At 36.0% G+C, this 19,321-nt stretch overlaps 1 protein-coding gene across 5 annotated transcripts in view; it reads right to left on the reverse strand.

Annotated features, from left to right (window-relative positions):
* The window catches only part of TCF12 (transcription factor 12), a 452,598-nt gene that overhangs the window by 124,197 nt on the left and 309,080 nt on the right, over positions 1-19,321 (reverse strand). For all 5 annotated transcript variants that reach the window (XM_006894508.1, XM_006894511.1, XM_006894510.1 and 2 more), the window contains exon 6: positions 14,528-14,592. In XM_006894508.1, coding sequence (XP_006894570.1) covers positions 14,528-14,592 — 65 coding nt within the window. The remainder of the gene's footprint in view (positions 1-14,527; positions 14,593-19,321) is intronic.

The raw sequence follows: 19,321 nt of genomic DNA on the forward strand, positions 1-19,321 counted from the left end.
ATTGCATGTTCGATCAATCTCCGATTGCAAAAGTTGGTAAAAATCTTCTATCTCCTCTTCCTTGGCTCTGGTTGTTGGTGCATATATTTGAATGACAGTGGTATTCACTGGACTTCCTTGTATGTGTATAGATATTATCCTGCCACTGATAATATTGTACTTCAAGATGGATCTAGCAATGGCTTTTTTAACTATGAAAGCAACTCCATTTTTCCTCACCTTTTCATCTCCAAAGTAATATATCATATGGTCATCCGACTCAAAATGTCCCATGCCAGTCCATCTCAATTCACTGATGCCTAGTATGTCAATATTTATGTGTTCCATTTCTTCCTTAGCAATATCTAATTTTCCTACATTCATGGACAGAGATCATTAATATCACCTGAAAAACATTTTGTCACTATAGCGTTTACAGAACTGGAAAAACATTTTAAGGGCTTTTATTTTAATCAAGTCTTGGTGCTACAGTAGTTAAGGGCTTGGCTGCTAACACAAAGGTCCAGTCCACGGTTTAATCTACTGATCATGCTGCAAAAATACACAAAACTTCCATAAGAGTACATCTCTGGAAACTCTATTTTTACATAGTCTTCTATAAAGATTATAGTCCTGGAGTATGAGTTCTACTCTGTCCTAAAGGGTGGCTTTAGAATCATCTAAACAATCAATTAAAAAAAATAATTAAGAGGCACTCAAAGATCTCTACTACATGTAAAGTAGATGCGTAGCTACTACCTGAATACATCTAATGAGAGGAAGTCATTACCTTCTATGGCTAAATATTCCAGTCTTAAGGCTGCTTGATTATGAGAACATCTCTTTTTATATTAAGTAAAAATCTGCTAATCTACCCATTTCCCAAAGTTCTGATCTCAACAGTTATAAAAAAGCCAAATATGCTTCAAATATTTGAAGATACTTTTCATGTTACTTGAGGCCTCCTTCCTTAGAAATAAGTTACTTCTAAAGACTCTTAACCATTCTTCATGGGATTCAAAGTTTCACGTTTATTTACTACTTCCAAGTTCTTCTTCAAATAAATTTTGGCTTATGTAAGCAAGCTGAAATGTATCTGCTTAAAATACAACATAATAATGACTTGTTTTAAAAAATCTCATGGGAAGAGACTGTCATTCTCCCTCAAAGCAGCTGGTGGAAAAGAAAAAATCTGCCTAGTGAAGGATGAATTGCCATCAATACCTCACATTCTCTCAAATCCAAGCTATGCAAAGTGAAGAGGGGAAACAAACTTGTTTTGCCTTCATTTGTACACACAACATTTATTTCCTGATTTTTAAGTTTATCTTTTGGGGATTCTTCTTTAACCCAGCTAAGATTCTTTACGTTTTCTATAAATGATTTAAATAACATTTTTATTATTTTTGTTCATTTTTATGTCTATAGTAGAGTCATGATTTTAGATTTATTTTAAGTGACTTTTGTAATACTTGTAACATGCTGCTGTCTAGTAACCATGACTGGTCTAAATATTGTCCAATCATACTATACTTCATATACGGCCCAGAAAAATACCATCTCAAATGGTTTCCTTGTCTTCAGATTATAAATTCTCCAGCATGATCCAAACATAGCTTACATTTCCTAAGAAACACTTTTTTTGTTTTTGCATCACATCATTTAATTAATTCAAAACCCTTATAGGATAAAAGACAAACTGTACTTAGGCATTCAAGCACCTTACTTACAATTTCAAGCATGGCAGACTGTTTGAAAATGAACAGTCCATTCATGCCAAACCAAGAAACTACTATTTCCAGAATACACATTCACTTTTTATAATTTTCATTTAACACATGTTCAATGAAATTTTCAATTTTTTAAGGCACTGCATTTTATCAGGCACTTAAGGAGGTGCTGGATATGCAACAATGGCATTGCGTGGGGTTTTTTTGGGGAGTGGTGGGGGTGGGAGTGTGGGAAGTGGAGAGTAACCTTTAAGTGAACTCTAGGAGTTCTAAATATGTCCTGGATACCACTTGGTCAGTATATATTTTATAAAATTGATTCCTTGCCTAGGATTATATATTAACTTACATCACTAGGTCATTTAATATAGCAGAAATCTTTAATTTTGATCACGTTTACTTTTTGCCTCTTTATGGTTAGTCTTTTCAGCATCTTGTCAAAGAAATCTTATCTCTAAGTGAAGACATTCTCTTATGCTTTCTTTTAAGATTTGAGAATTTTACCTTTTACAATAAAACTTAGATCTAGGGCTTCTAGGGCCCATCTTAAGTGTAGTGATTAGACTCAAAGAGAGGCTGAGTTTCTTTTAGTTCTTAGGGATCTTCAGTTACTACTAAATATTTTACTGACAAAAATCTTTCCCAACTGAATTAACTTGGCAAGTTTGTAAAAAACAAACAAACAAACAAACAAACAAACCCACTTAAATATGGATACACCTTTACATTCTACTCCACAGTCACCCTTGTCAATTATGCCACTAGGATAATTTTATAACGTAACCTTACAACATAAGAGTGGAGTCCTTAGGTGGTACAAACAATCCTGAGTATTACAGTTAGGTAGACTGAATTCTCTAACTTTGTGCATTGTATTTCAAAACAGATTTAGATCGTCTAGGTTCCTTGCATTTGTAAACATATGTGAGAATCAATTTAACAGCCTTTTAAAAACTCCTGCTAGGATTATAATTGGGGCAACACTGAATCTACACATCAATTTGGGAAGAAATACCACAGACTCCAACCCATGAGCACTGAGCATCTCAGCATTTGCTCTGACCTTTTAAAAACTTTTTAAAGCAGTGTTTTACAGTTTTCAGTGTTGAAGTTTTACAGGTCTTTCATTAAAATTTATTCCTATCTATCTTTTAGATATTATTGTAAATGGTACTATTTAAACACTAAGATAGATGCTCTTTATGGACAATAAAGCATCTAAAGTATACAACTCAGACACATGTATCATTAGAGCCTTCCATTTATTGTAAAGTAGTATGTTCTTATACAAATATACCACAGGCTATTTATCCAATCTATCGATTCAGTGACTGGGGTAATCGGGATGGGTGTGTCAGAGGCAGTGCAGTTGGCGCAGGATAGAGCAGCGTTTAGGGCTGTTGTGCATAGGGTCGCTATGAGTCGGAAACGACTCGACGGCACATAACAACAACAACAACATTTATTCTATTGGTAAACATCTGGATTATTTCCAGTTTTAAACAATTCAGAAAATTACTACAAACATGCTGGTGAATACTGAATTCAGATGCCTTAAATAAATATGTAGGGAGCTCTAGTGGCCTAGTGGTTAAGAAGCTATGCTGCAATCCTCAAGGCAAGTGGTTCGAATCTACCAAATGCTCTGTGGGAGAAGAATGGGCAATCTTTTCCCATGCAATTTACTGCCTCTAAAAAGCTTACTGGAAGGGCAACTATAAAACCATTCCAACTTAATGGTATACAATTAGCTTTGGTGCTACCTGGGAATTACACTGATTAACCCAAAGGGAGCACCTCTCTGCTGATTCAAATCTACCAATGGTTCCTCAGGATAAAGGTGGACAATCTTTTCCTATGTGACTTATAGTCTTAAAAAGTTTGCTGGAAGGTCAGCTATGAGTAGATTCCAATTCAATGGCAATAGATGAGTTTTGTAAACCTGAAGAATCCACCATTTGTTTGAGGGAGTTCTGGTAGCCCAGTAGATACAAGCTGGCTTCCAATTCAAAGGCAGGCAGTTTACATCTATCAGCTTTTTTAGAAGAGAAAGCTGTATAATCTCCTCGTGACTTACAGATTTGGAAAATCAACTAGAGGGTCAGCTATGCATTGGTTTCAACTTGATGGCAATAAATTAGTTTATCTTCTATCCTCAGTTTGCTGAGAGTTTAAATGCCTTTTCTTTCATCCTGTGTGATTAACTACCTCTGTAAACCCACTGAAGAGAGATCTATGGGTTGTTTCTGATTCTATGGTACACCACCACCACCACCACAACAACAGATTTTAAAATAATCATGTTGTTTTTCTACTAAATTCTGTTTGAGTTAATTTTCAATCATTAAACCAAACTAACTTCAAGGATGAGCCGTAAGTGGGTATAATAAAATATCTTTTTATTATTCTTGTGGAATTAGTTTTATTAATATTTTGTTCATGACAAACACATACACTCACATACGCATATGTAAGAAGGAAGAAACACAGGAGAGAAAAAACAATAAGCAAGAACAGCAAGAAGATGAGGCTCTGGAGAGACTCAGATTCTCGTAGGATCAGGCTTGGGTGTTAACAGTTAACTCACCCCATGTACTAAGTTATGAAGTATTTTTCCTCTTTTATTATTTAAGATTGGTATTATTTCTTCTCTAAGTATTTGATATAAAATTCATTAGCGAAAACCTTTGTGACTTTTAGCTTTCTTGTTGGAGGACCAGCAGTATTTCATTATTATTATTATTATTATTATTATTATACAGGGCCATTCAAATTGTTTCATTTTGTCTGTTTTTGAAAACATTTCTCAAGAAATTTGTTTATGTCTCTAAGTTAACTAATGTTCGGGTAGAGTTATTAATACTATTTCCTAATCATCTTATTAAGGAGCTCTGGTGGCCTAGTAGTAAGAAGCTGTGCTGCAAACTCAAAAGCACACAGTTAAAATCCATCAGCTGTTCCACTGGAAAAAGATAGGCAATCTCATCCACTGTGATTTGCTGCCTCTGAAAATTCACTGAAGGGTCAGCAATGGATCAATTCTGACTCGACAGAACAGGGTAACAATCACCTTTTTAATGTATATATGATTTAGAGCAGAAAGTTATCTTTCATTTTTGGTATTAGTAATTTGTTTCAGTTGCCATCTCTCACCCTCTCTCCCTCCTTCCTCCCTCTCTTCCTTCCTTCTTCTCTTTTCTCAGTCAGCCTATTATTTCTTCCACTTTTTATAGTGATTTCAGTACAGCTATTAACTTTATGGGATTTTCAAAGAACCAAATTTTCATTATTTTTTTAATTATATGTTTCTGCTCTTGTATTATTTTTATTTATTTCTTTTAATTATCTTTAATTTTTTGCTTCATTTATTTTGATGTATTATTGTTTCATGGTTTACATTTAACATTACTTTTTAATTTTCTAACAGCTAAAAAAGACTGTAGGAAAGACAGTTATGTTTTACTGACTTCACAAAGGCATTCAACTGAGTGGATCATAGTAAATTATGGATAACTTTGAGGAGAATGGGAGTTCTAGAATATTTAATTGTACTTATATGGAATCTGCACATGGACCAATAGCTGTTGAAACAGAACAAAGGGACACTGTATGTTTTAAAATCAGGAAAGTATGTGTCAGGGAGGTATCATTTCAACATATCTATTAAATCTTTATGGTAAGTAAATAATCCAAGAAGCTCGATTATATGTAGAAGAACATGGCATCAGGATTGAAGGAAGACTCATCAATAACCTGTGATATTCAGATGATACAACTTTGCTTGCTTAAAGCGAAGAGGACTTGAAAGACTTACTGGATACAAAATATTATAGTTCTCAGATGGACCACAACTCAACTTAAAACTCCTCAAATGGACCAAAAGGTAAAAGCATGTTAAGTGGAGAAAAGACTGTGGTTGTCAAAATTTGTTTTCTTTTTTTACTTAAATTCATAATCAACACCCACGAAAACACTAGTAAAAAAATCAAACACCATAAGAACTGGGTAAATCTGCTGCCAAGGACCTCTATAAAGAGTAAAAGAACAAGGATGTAACTTTAATAATGACAAGTGGGCTGACCCAACTCATAGTCTTTTCAACTGCTTCACATGCATATGAAAGGTGAACAATGAGTAAGAAGACAGAAGAATAATTTATGCCTTTGAATTGTAGTACTGGCTAAGAGTACTGAACATACCATGGACTATCAAAAGAAGGTTGAAACTGGTCTTGGAAGAAGTGTTGCTAGAGAGTGCTCCTCAAGGCAAGGACCATGAGCCTTTGTCTCATGTACTTTGGGCATATTATGAGGAGGGGTCAGTTTTTGGACAGGAACATCATTCTGGGTAAAGTGGATGGTTAGTGAAGATGAGGACACCTGCAATGGCATGGACTCATGCAATGGCTGCAACAATGAGCTTAATCAAAGTAGAGGGTGTGATGCTGGCCCAAGACAGGCCAAGTGTTTTGTCACACACAGGGTCACTATTAGTCTACCTGACAGCACCTAAAAATAACAACAATGTTCTTGGGTTTAAAGATTGATACATTAAAATGGTTACTGGGGAGGCGGGGGAATGGTGGAAAGAAAAAAATGGAGTCATTTCAAGTAACCAATAGTTAAGTGTATTTTTAATGTTAACTGTCATTTTTTCAATGGTAGACTACTTGAACTCCCATGTAATATGAATATCTTCAAAAGAGAAACCTAAATATTTGAGGTGGGATAATAAACACTTGATTTAGATGTATCAATGAAAAGCATGCCATGACAAAAGGATTTTTTCCCCCATTTTACTATGGTAGATTTTAAAGAACTATTTATTATTAACAAATAGATGTTAGTTGCTATGCTCCATGGTGGATCAATAAAGAAAAAATTAATTGCAGAATGATCCATCAATGTTTCCAGTAATAGAGCTACACCAGTTTCCTTTTAACGGCTCATCAGTTACGTGACTGCCATGAAGGTAATGAGCAGACTCATTTAGCAACATATTATTACATCATCGTAACATGAAATAAGGCCCATCAGGCATTATTAAATTAGCCTTAATTTTATAGTATATCAGGAGTGTTTTATGCACATTAATAGCAAAGTTAATGTTCCTCGGGGGATTTCGTCGAATAAAAATTATTTCAAGGTGGTGTACGGATATAATTTCGTACTCACTATTTTACTTTCTTCTATTATCATAGTTTCATTAAGATTTTTATGCCACTTGTGAATGATGATGTTGTTAGGTGCCACTGAGTTGAATACAAATCACAGCAACCCTATGAACCTTGTCCTATCCTGTGCCATCCTCATCATCCGACATACCTGAGCCTGTTGCTACAGTGACTGTGTCAATCCATCTTGTTGGGAGTCTTCCTCTCTTTCACTGACCCTCCATCTTTCTAAGCATGATGCTCCTTTCCAATGAATAGCCTTACCTAGCTACATATCCAAAATATGAAAAATGAAGCTTTGCCATCTTTACCTCCAGGGAGCACTTTGGCTGCACTTTCTCCAAGACTTATCTGTTTGGTCTTCTGGCGGTCCACAGGATATTAATTACTCTTCTAACACCATAGTCCAAAGGTATCAATTCTTCCATCATCCTTATTTATAGAATCGTATGATCTACTAAGCCAGGAATGAAAAACTGAAGACGAATGGTGGTGTGTGTCTAGATAAAAGGACAGTTTCAAGAACTATCCTGAAGGTACAATGTTGTGAGTGATAGGGTATTATTCATAGGCATACAAGGAAGACCTGTTAATATGACTATTATTCAAATATATGCATCAACAATTAAAGCCAAAGGCAATGATACTGATGATTTCTACCAACTTTTGCAGTCTTAAAATGACCAAACATACAATCAAGATGGACTGCTAACTACTGGTGACTAAAACAAGAAAGTTAGAAACAATGAGGAAGGAATGGTAGGTAGAAAGGATGGACAGAATGATTGAATGTTGTGCACTCAATGATTTACTCATAGCAAATAGCTTTTTAAAAACACATAAAAGGCACCTTCACATATGGACCACACTGGATGAACTGCCCAGGATCATACCGATTATCTGTGGAAAGAATCTTTGCAGAAGGGCATTATCAGCAGTCAAAATCAGACCATGTGCCAAATGTGGAATAGACTATTAACTACTTATACGTAAGTTCAAACTGAAGCTGAAGAAAATTTAAACTAGTCCACACGAACCAAATTACAAACCTGAGTCTATCCCAACTAAATTTAAGAATAATTTTATGAACAGGTTTAAGGCACTGAACAGAAATGATCAAAAGAACAGGGGGACTGTGTGAGGATATCATCCATGAAGAGAACAAAGCGTAACTAGGAAGACTTGTGAAAATGCAGAAGAAAATGGAAGCCACTTGGTTATTTTGGTGTTTCTTCTCCCTTCTCTACCTCACCATAATAAATTCTTTTAGGAACATATGTTTTTCTTTGAGTAAGAGTGATGTCCCTTTTAAACTCCTGAATTTCCCTACTTTTCCCAGGCTTAAAATCACCTGCCATCATCCATAATAATTTCTCCTAGCATTTGGAGTATATTCAGAACTTAGCAATAATAATAAATGTCAGAGCCACTGTTCATTTTGGGAGAGCATTTAAGAGTACTCCTGTATTCACTGATACAGTATATTCTCCACTTTTATTTACTGAATTTGCGTCTGTGAATTCTTTAAAAAAATGAGACCTTTAGCTAACTTTAATGTCTTTTTTTAATTAATTTTAATGAAAGTTTAGACTTATCCAGTTATTCATTGTTGTACTTTTCTCGCTGCCCACCCCCTCCCCCCAATTCACTCGTCTCCTTGAAAAGTAAAAGAAAAACTCTTTCATGGTTATGCAATCCCTTCCCCCCAAGTCCAGTCCACTGTGCAGCCTTCATTCTGGACTCCTGTCACGACAATAATACCCAATCATACATCCCTTTTAAACAGTTCTCCCCCTCATCTATTTCAAAGCAGTATACATCAATCCTTCCTTCATTTTCTGTCTTCCCTCAACCCCAATGTCATCCCGATAAATGTCTTCTAATATTTTTGTACACAGTAATATTGCTATTTAGCATTTCATATATTCCAATAACTTTGCTGTTATCTTTTCACAGGCTTATCTTTTAAAATTGCCTATAAATGGGTATCACTGATAATACCTTCTTTATTTTATATCTATAAATGCTTAGAATTGGCATAAATAAAGGAGCTAAGTCTCTTAGCACTTCAGCTTTAAAACATAATCCCCAGCCCATTTGAAATGGCATCATCTGTGGCACTAATTAAAAGAATACATTCTCAGTTCTTTTTTTTGACTAAGAGGAGCCTTGCTACTGCTGCTTGTGTACTGGTTAAGCACTGGGCTGCTAACTGAAAGGTCAATGGTTCAAACTCACTGGCAGCTTTGAGGGATGAAGATATAAGACTGAGACTTGGAGGCACTATGAGGCTGTTCTATTTTGCCTTATAAGGAGGCTATTAAATTCAAATGAACTTAGCTACAATGAATCTTTCATCAAGCAATTTAGAGTAGAAAGAAATAAGGGCCTAGACTAAGAATCTTAAAGATTCATATGCTGCAGAATGGTCCCATCAGTTATCACAGTGAAAAAAAAGGTAAGCTTGGATCCAGAAGTTTTATTCCTTATCTGTATTAATCTAGAGAATGTTTTCAAATCTACAAAATGGGTTCTTTTGAAAGGATTAAATGAAGTGGTGTTTACATAAATCATCCAGCTAAGTTTAATGCTCAGTAAAAGGAAACAATTATTTACTAGAATCTCAGGATATTAGGTTCAAAAGAAACGTCTGTCTGCTTGTATTTATTCACATATAGAAAAAGTGTTAAGATTCATATTTGCACAATTGGAGAGTTACAGAAATGGAAGTTACTATCAATTCTAACTAAATAGTAATACCTTGACTAAAGGGGAATAAAAAATACAAGAGAAAATGGATTAATATAAGCATTAACTCCATGTCTTATTAGATGCAGCTGTACTTTCAAAGAAATTACATTTTTCTTCCTTAAAGTTTATGAGTAATGTTAAAATTAGACCAAAACCAGTTGTGTAACTAAAAAAATTTTAAAAATTCTCTTTTTTACAAATACTTCCTTCAGTGCACTTAATTTTTAGAGACCTACAAAGTAGGGTAAATAAATTTCTAACTGTATTTCTCAAATAAAGAAATCCATGTTGGGATGGGATTTGTGGTCAATGGATTGCACTAAGGACCACAAAATTAAAACAAAACAAAACAAAACAAAATAAATCAAAACACCAAAAAAAGAAGAGATAGGATTTGAAACTAGGTCTTGTGATTCTACATTATTTATAGGCCTTATATTCCTTTCATTTTATTACTCTCCACTGACATTCACTGACCTACTGTAAACCAGGAACTGAAACGGGCACTTTCATCTATCTGATAATAAGTAATCACATTACAATGTGATGAGCCATTGTATACTATATGCTGTTAAAGAAAGCTCATGATTTCAGTAAAGCTTGATTAAGATGCTGCCTGAGAGTGATGATCATGTCGAAAAGTATTCTTAGGCCTTACACAGACTGGCCAATACATCTACTCAGTAATTATGCCACACTGGCAGTTTACAGAATCCTTTGTAAGGACAGACAATACTCTGTTATTATAATTTCCACTCCCCAACTACTTACTGTTAATAAAGCAGCCCTGGTAGCATAGTAGGTTAAGGGTGGGGCTGTTCTATGCAAGAAAGATTAGACAGTTGTCTTCCATGAGAATTTAAGAGCCATAGAAATATGATGGAATTTTACATTTTAGCACTGGGATACTCATTGTTAAATTAATGTGGAATTAATTTTAATATCCCATTTTACTCTAAACAGATTCAGAAGAAAAGGGATGGTTAACTGACCCACAAAACCCTGACAATGAGAGACACTATATAAACACAGCTCTTGGTCTAAACATCAAGGAGTTAAAATTCAGATTATGATATTCAAACAGCAAGCTGGACCACAAGAGAATGAGCTCCTATACCAATTATAAACTGTAAAAATATGACAATCACTGATCCTCATTCAATCTACTAAAAAGTAAGAACACTGTGCTTCTTATATGCAAAAAAAAAAAAGAGAAAAGAGCTGTTATATTTTAGTTGGCTCTAAGGTACCTTTATCCTTTCTGCCTTGAACAAGGGTCTGAAAATCATCTTACAGAGAACTAGACATTCAACTGTTGCTGGCATTTTGATCTACTGTGCTCTGAATAAACATTTAAATTCTTTAGTTTTCTGAAATTAATAATTAGCCATGAATGATGTGCTGCTGTTTGCCAACTGGCTCTTCCACTAACTCTATCCCCCCAAAAGCTTGTCTATCATTTTTTAATTCTTACACTATATTGCAATCAATCAGCTTTCAAAATTACTAGAAACTTAACAAAGGGCTCATGAGCTGAGTATGACAGAAATATAATGTATATATTTAGAAATGTCTATAATGAAATAGGGAGCTTTGGTGGCCTAGTGGTAAAAAAGTTGAGCTGCAATCACAAAGGCACATGGTTTTGAATCTACCAGTTGCTCTATGGAAGAAAGATGACAAACTCCTGCCTTAGTTGAGTAAAAACTCAACTTACTGCCTCTGAAAACCTGCTGGAAGGTCAGCTAAGAGTTGGTTCTGACGTAATGGCACACAGTAACGACAAATTCAATAATTAAAATTAATAAAAAACATAAGGGACCAAAAAAACCCCTTCATTAACATCTGAAAATGAAAAAGCACTTGTATGGGAATATGAATGCAAGGCTAGAAGCAAAAAATTTGGGTATTAGATCAGCTACCTCAGTTATCTCCATGTCTGTGACAGTGAACAAACCACTAAATCACAAGTATGACTATTTGTCGGGTTTACCAGTAAAAGGACTGAAACAGATAATCTCCAGTATTTGTCATTATGAGACTGAATTATGAGTTAGTTCACTCAGAATTATGCTTTCTAGTCTCTCTCAAGTTATGTACTATTTTTCAAAATTGTTGCTCCTGAGTGCTGCCTAGTGTTCCATCACGTGAATGTACCCTAATTTCTCAATCCATTCAGCTGTCGTTACAGAGCTGAGCTATATACATGTTCTGGTGATAGTGTATAGTGCTGCTATTAACACTAAGTGTACAAATCTCCATTTGCGTCTCAAGTCTAATTCCTTGGGGTATATTCCTAGTAGTGGAATAGCTGGGTCATACAGAGTTTCCATGTTTAACTTTTTGAGGACTAGTTGTACCATTTTACAATTCAACCAACAGTGTTTGAGAGTCCCCACCTCTCCACATCTTCTATTACATAGTAGCCAGGAAATTAATAGGCACATTGCCATGGGAAAGTCTGCTGTTAGGGACCTCTCCAAAGTACTGAAGAGCAATGGTGTCTCTCTGGAGACTAAGGTGCGACCGATGCAAGCCATGGTCTTTGCAATCACTTGTTATGCATCAGAGAGTTGGACAATGACCAAGGAGGATAGAAGGAGAATTGATGCCTTTGAGCTGTGGTGCTGGAGAAGAGTATTGAGTGTACCATGGACCACTAGGAAAACAAACAGATTCATCCTGGAAAGGGTTAAACCGGGTGGTTCCTTGGAGGCAAGGATTCTGAGGCTCCGTCTAACATACTCTGGACATGCTGTAAGGAGGAACTGGTCCTTGGAGAAGGACATCATGCTTGGTAGGGTGGAGGGACAGTGCAGGAGGGGAAGGCCCTCTATGAGGTGGACTGATTCAGTGACTGGGATAATCGGGATGGGAGTGTCAGAGACAGTGCGATTGGCACAGGACAGAGCAGAGTTTAGGGCTGTTGTACATAGGGTCGTTATGAGTCACAAGTGACTCAATGGCACATAACAACCACCACCCTGCTAAACTTTGCCACTGCTACTCGGGTGAAATCTCATTATGGTTTTGATTTACACCTCTTATTGCCAGTGATCTTGAGAATTTTGATAATTTCTTCATCTGTCTGCTGGCCATTCAAATGTCTTCCTCTGTGCAAAGTCTTTCCACGTCTTTTGCCCATTCTGTATTTGGGTTAACAGGATTTTTCTTCTGGAGGCCTTATAGTATTCTTTAGACTTTTGTTATGAGACCCTTGTCTGAGATGGAATTGCCAAATGTTTTCCCCTCAGTTGCGTAAGATGATTTTTGTAAAAACAGAAGGAAAACTAGTAAACAATGTATGCAGATCCAAGGGGTATGAAGTGGGCCAGAAGGGTAAGGATAGGTAGGGGGGAAATCACAAAGTTGCACAATTTGGTGGGTGGAGGTAAAGGAAATGGGAATGATCCAGCAGGGACCTGAAGAAACAGGGTAATGGGAGGCATAATCCAATGGTGATTAATTTTATAAAGCACAATGAATGGGAATGATTGTATGAAACACAAGGTGAATGAAGAATCGTGTAAAACACAATGTATAAGCAAAACAAATGTAAAATAAAGAAAAAAGAAATAGATAATCTCCAATTTTCACAAGATACTATTTTACAATGAAAAGGTATATTACAAAACAAGCAACTGGGTGAATAGGTCTTAGAGGCAATAAAGTGTAATTACAGAATATGCACAAAATGGTGTCATATTACCAGTATGAAAGTTACTTATTGGCTTAAATACTCGCTCTAAAATTACCATAGGCCTCATGGAAGGTTTATAAATGGCAAAAACTCACTATTAGTATATTCTGTCATTATTCCTTTCTATGTTTTTTGGCTTTGTTCTCACAGGAATCTGAGGATGCAGTGAGTGTTCAGGATTCTTGATGTAAAGATACAGGAAGCAAAACTATGCAGAGTGTGGCTATTAGTGAACCTTTAACATGCTAGTAAGTATGCAAGAAAGGAAACAGCTTTCAAGTCAAACAGTCCCCAGGAAGCTTAAAAAATTTGATTAGATGCAGGACTGAAATATTTTCATTATTAATGAACATTTTTCACATTAAATGATTTTTCAAACTATAGAAAGCAATCTTATATTCTTCTCTCTCTCTATTATCACTTTATTCAGCAACTCTTCTGTTCTTACTCTGAGGGAATATGTAAAAACCTTTTCAGAAAAAAATAGTTGTTTTTTTTTAAAAAAAGAACAGGCATTTTGGAAATGAGTTGGGGGAGATTTCTGTCAAGCCATCAGGATTGAGAACTATCCTATAGGTTTTGGAAGGCTGTAAATCTTTACAGATGTAAATTGCCGCAGCATTCGTCTGTGTAGTACCCAGAAGTTTGAACTGGCAACCTTTGGACCAGCAGGTAAATGCTTTAACTATGGTATCACCAACCTTAAAACAAACAAACAAAACCTCAAATGTGTTGCTGTGGATTTTTACTTCTAGTCACTCCACAAAACAGAGTGAAACTTCTCCAAAAGGTTTTCAATACTGTGAATCTTACAGAAGACAGGGGCCACATTTTCTCCAGCAGAGTAGAGAGTCAGTTCAAACTGATGACCTTTAGGTCCACACCTGAGTGCTTAATCATTGTGTTACCATGATTAGTCCTTAGGTAACTGCTACTTTATTCTTTATTTCCAACTAAAATTGAAGCAGGTTTGAAAATCTTATAGAACAAGACAATTTTTTTGACTAAGGGAAGAAATCAATTTAAGTAGAGAGACTAGAACAAAGGAAAATGTATTTAACTGCTAAATAAATACCATGATTACTCACAAGTTAACAGGAACAAGTAAATGGTGAAACAAGTTAGATACATTTCTATCTTCTCTACTACTAATGTATTAAAAATGATATCACTGCTTTTTTATTCATTACTTACTTGACAGCCTGGTAATCCGGTGTCTCGGCTATACAAGGAAAATGAGCCTCTTTCTGATGCTTTTCCTAGAAAACAAAATAATTTTATAAAAAACCTCATATATTTACTGAATAAACTCAACTTCTAACCTATTTACAGCAATCAATTAGGTTTCAAATGGAATATAAAGAAGATAAAACCCAACAAATACATTTTTTAACAAATACATTTTTAAAGCTTGTTATTATTACAGTTGGTTTAAAAGCCAAATTCTGACCTTGCATATATTTTATTAATTTTTTAAAAATTTATTTTTAATGTAAAACATTTTCAACATATAATCAGTTCCCTGGTATATGAACACCTGATTAGGGGACAACTCCTATGTGCCCAGTAATATTTAATATGTAAATTTGTCCTCACTTTGAAACCAGTGAACCATCCTCTACTCATAACAAATTCCTCATCACAATTACCTTCACTTGCTGCACAGGCAGCTATTACATCACTGAACAGGTTTCTTTTCTTGTACTAATGTACTGCTGTTGGGTCAACTCTGACTCACAGCAGCCCTTAGAAGATATGCTCTGTAACTGCTCTGTGTAAATCTGCACAGAAACAGGTGTTCATGTTTTTCACTCATGGAGAGGCTAGTGGGTACAAAGTTCCCTTTTGATTTGTAGTGCAGTATTTTAATCATCGTGAAAATAAGGCTCCATTCTCTTGCTATTAAAGCAAGACCAAATAAGAACGGTGTGCACCTGTTCCAACTCACCTACAAATTTCATTTTAAAATTTAAAGTAAGAAATGAATTTTCTAACCTGGGAACCTGGGCACTGCCTATAATAAAGGGAACAGAGAAGAACAGATATCTCTATAGCCAAATGGATGACCCAGACACCTGCACGTGAGAGTAATACAGATCCAGTATTTGTTTCAGGCAGGACGTTTTTTTCCTCTCTTAGAACTTAAAATAGTTTAAGTAAAAACCAAATTCCACCCTATTAATGAAAGTAACTACTACCATTAGGCTGATGTATAGGATTTCCAAGTATATTTTTATTTTTAATATGGGACCCTTGATGACATGGATTGATTCAGTGACTGGGGTAATGGGAGGTAGGTGTTTCAGAGACAGTGGGATTGGCACAGGATAGAGCAGGGTTTACGGCTGTTGTATACAGGGTCACACTGAGTTGTAGGTGACTCGATGGCACATAACAACAACAATAATATAAAACACTATTTTTGGTGCTTAATAAATTAAATCATATGGTGTCTACATGTTTGAATCTTGCATTTTCTATACAGTGTTAGATTTTTTAAGAGTAATTTTTCCCCACAGATACCCAAGAAATTTATTTATGAAACTAAACAAACTCAACATATTGTCATCAAATCAGAACTGACTCACAGCTAACCCTCAAACAACTTTTCTGAGGCTGTAAATCACAGGAAGGAGAATGTCTATCTTTCTCCCATGGAGCCACTGGTAGAGGCAAATTCTTTGGGTTAGCAGAGTAAAACTCTCTATGAAGTGGGCTCTCGTGGGCTCCATTAGACAAATAAAACCATCATTTATACTCTACTGAAAGACAGTGTCTGCCTTTTTGTTATCATGAACAGTACACAGTCTAACCTTTCTTGTTAAAATACACCAAAGAATGCACGCTTTCTATTTTATAGGCCTTAGCACTCTCCAAGTTTGTTCTGCCAAATTATACTCTTTCTAGCAACTTATAATAATCCTGTTGGGACTATAACTGCAATTTAAAAGTCAGATGGCCAAGTGTCAGGAATGGTACAGACGTGTGACTTGACAGTGGAGGTTTCACAGTGCTAACAATTGAGAACAATGTTCTCACTCATTTCCTTAACCTTCCTCAATCTGCAATACATCATAGTTTATGTTCAGGAAAATGAGTTTGTGAATATTACATAATTTTGAACTAAAAAGATCCTCAAATTAAGTATATATCTTAAAAAGATTTCTGCTACAAGATCACAGTTTGATGCCACTATTAAAGATGTTAGAACAAATAAACCACAGGACAATGGCAGGGCAAATGCTTCTTCCTCCATTCCCAGTAAAAGCAACTGTAGTGGAATTAGGTCTGCCCAGAAGTTGTCCAAACGATTAAAACTATTAATACTATTAGCTTCACTCTAAGTTACATTGCTGTTTTGCAGTGCCACTGAGTCAACTCATAGTGACCCTATGAACAAGAGATGTGAACCATGCCCTACCCTGTGCAAAGCTTATCATTTCTGATATACCTGCCCTAAATGCTGCTGCTACTCTGTCAATCCATCTATCTGGTTGAGAGTCCTCTTTTGCACTGACTTTCCACCTTCCCAAGCATGATGTCCTTTTCCAGGGAATAACGTCTCCTAGTAATATGCTCAAAGTATGTGAGATAAAACGTCACCATCCCTGCCTCCAAGGCTGCACTTTCTCCAAAACGGCATATTAACTATTAGCTCATGGTTATATAAAGATGTCTAGTTTATTAATTATACACAGATGAAAATCATCAAAACTGCTTACAGGTACAACACACATCATGTGTGTTATCAACCTGATTCTAATTCATAAGACCTTACAGACACTGAAGAACTCCTACATGGTGCTTCCTAGAAAATCACTGTTGAAGTGCACTATCTCATCTTTCCCTCACCAAGTGGTTGGTAGAGTCAAACTATCATTTTTTATTTACTATCCCACTGTGCCATTCTCCATTATGTGTTACTGAGTTGGAACTGACTCAGTTGATCTTCCAGTGGTTTTTCAGAAGCTGTAAATAGTATGAGAGGAGATGGCTTTCTTCCTTGGTGTAGCTAACAGATTCAAACCATGTGCCTTTGGGATGGCAGCACAATTCCTTACCCACTAGGCCAACACTAGGAATCCCTCACAGTGCTCGATTTAAATCAAATCAAACCAAACATCCCATGCACCAACCTGGGACACACAGGTTAACATTTGATTGTTTTCATTAAATGTATATAAGCCACACTGGCTAGTCCTAATGAAGCTATTTTACAACTTTAAATTTCACATTTATTGACATTTATTAATCTTTGCATTAATAAAAGGAAGTTATCAGAAAATACTTCAGCATTTAAAAACAGAATTTCTGAGCCCATTATGAATATTACAGTACACATCTTGAGATACATTTCTGGGCATTACTGATTAAAGACATACCTTAGTGAACAAACATAAAAACAAAACCCAAACACTTTCGGGGGGTGTGGGCGGGTGGAGCAGGGTTGGAGTCCAGGGTAAGAATCCTCCTCTAATAAATAGTTCCACTTCATTGGAGGACACAGATACACTCATTTGCATACATCAAGCCATCATTCACAAGTATATAAAGCATCTTGCGTATAAAACTATTTTAAGTATCTGGAAAGAAAAGGTGTGTCTGGAAGAAAGACTAGGAGGCAAGGATGATGAACTCTGCTCACACACTTGTGGTATATTTATTGTTAGAAGACAGCAGGCTTTAAGAGAAGGATATCATGCTTGCAAAGGGGAAAGGTCAGCATTAAGAGAGGAACCTTCAACAAGATGGACTGACACAGTGACTGTAGCAATATGCTTAAGTGTGTCAAAGATGTGACAATGGCATAGTATAGAGCAGGGTTCAGATCTGCTGCTCACAGTTACTTTGAGTTACAGTCAATTCAAGGGAACATAACAACGACGACAGCAACACTTTGTAACCACACTTAGTATTTTTTAAGCTCAGTGTTAGAATTTTTCAAGAAATAATATTTTGACTAATTTGTAGAGTGCTCAAAACATTTAAAAAACATTCAATTACTAAATTAGTGCAAGAAACAATATTCTACTTTCTTTTGAAGAGTTTTTTGCCTATTTTAATAAATGAAAAAGAGGAAGAAAAAACAGATGGTGGGTGAAGGTCTACAATAAGAATGTGCTTGTTGTTGTTGACTGCCATCGAGTTAAGCACGACTCATAGCGACCCTATGAACAAAAGACCTGAAGCCTTTCTATATCATCATTTCGCCAAGTTTATATAATTTCCAGGGACATGTGGTTTAAGAAATGGTTGCCACTGCTGCTTCCAAACCTGTTTTAAAACTGGGAGCTCCACAAAACACGGTCCACCATGGGAAACTGTTATGGCATATGACACCCCAATGGCATAAGGTACAGCATCACAGCAAACCCAAATTATCTCAGTACAGCAAACTGAGAAAAAAGTACTATACAATTCAGAAGAATACTCTTCCAAAATATAATAATATGAGGCTCAAGGTTTGCAGGCCCAAGGGCTCTCCAGGAGGTCCTGTAGACACTAAACAAGAGGCTTAAAAAATACAACCCAGGGGGAGGGGGGGGTAGGGAGAAAAGTGCAAGAATGAATGTCTGGAAACCCTAAGTCTCTGTAAACTTTCATTAAAATTAAAAACAACAACAATAACAAAAAACCCCCAAAACAACCCAACATTCTACACAACCGGTAACCCAGAATAAGAGCACCCAATTTACAAAGTCCTGCTGTGTCACCAAGTTCTAAAAGGGAGATGAGGGGCAAAGCTTAAATATGAGGACCCCCATGAGATCTTGTTTTTTTTAACTAAATGAATAAAGATAGCTCTACTCCTGGTGGGAACTGTGGTACCATAAACTACTACAGGGAACTGTGCTATTAGCCCTAAGCTACACCTCTTTGGAGTTTGTATCCACCAGTGATTTCAAGGGGGAAGGGCAAATGAATAATTTCCTCCTGTATGATACATAGCTTTCTCCTTAGAAACCCAGTGGAGGTCACTTATAAATT

This window comes from Elephantulus edwardii, unplaced genomic scaffold (genome assembly GCF_000299155.1).
Source record: "Elephantulus edwardii isolate Elephantulus edwardi_28Jun2011 unplaced genomic scaffold, EleEdw1.0 scaffold00145, whole genome shotgun sequence".
NCBI classification, from domain to species: domain Eukaryota; kingdom Metazoa; phylum Chordata; class Mammalia; order Macroscelidea; family Macroscelididae; genus Elephantulus; species Elephantulus edwardii.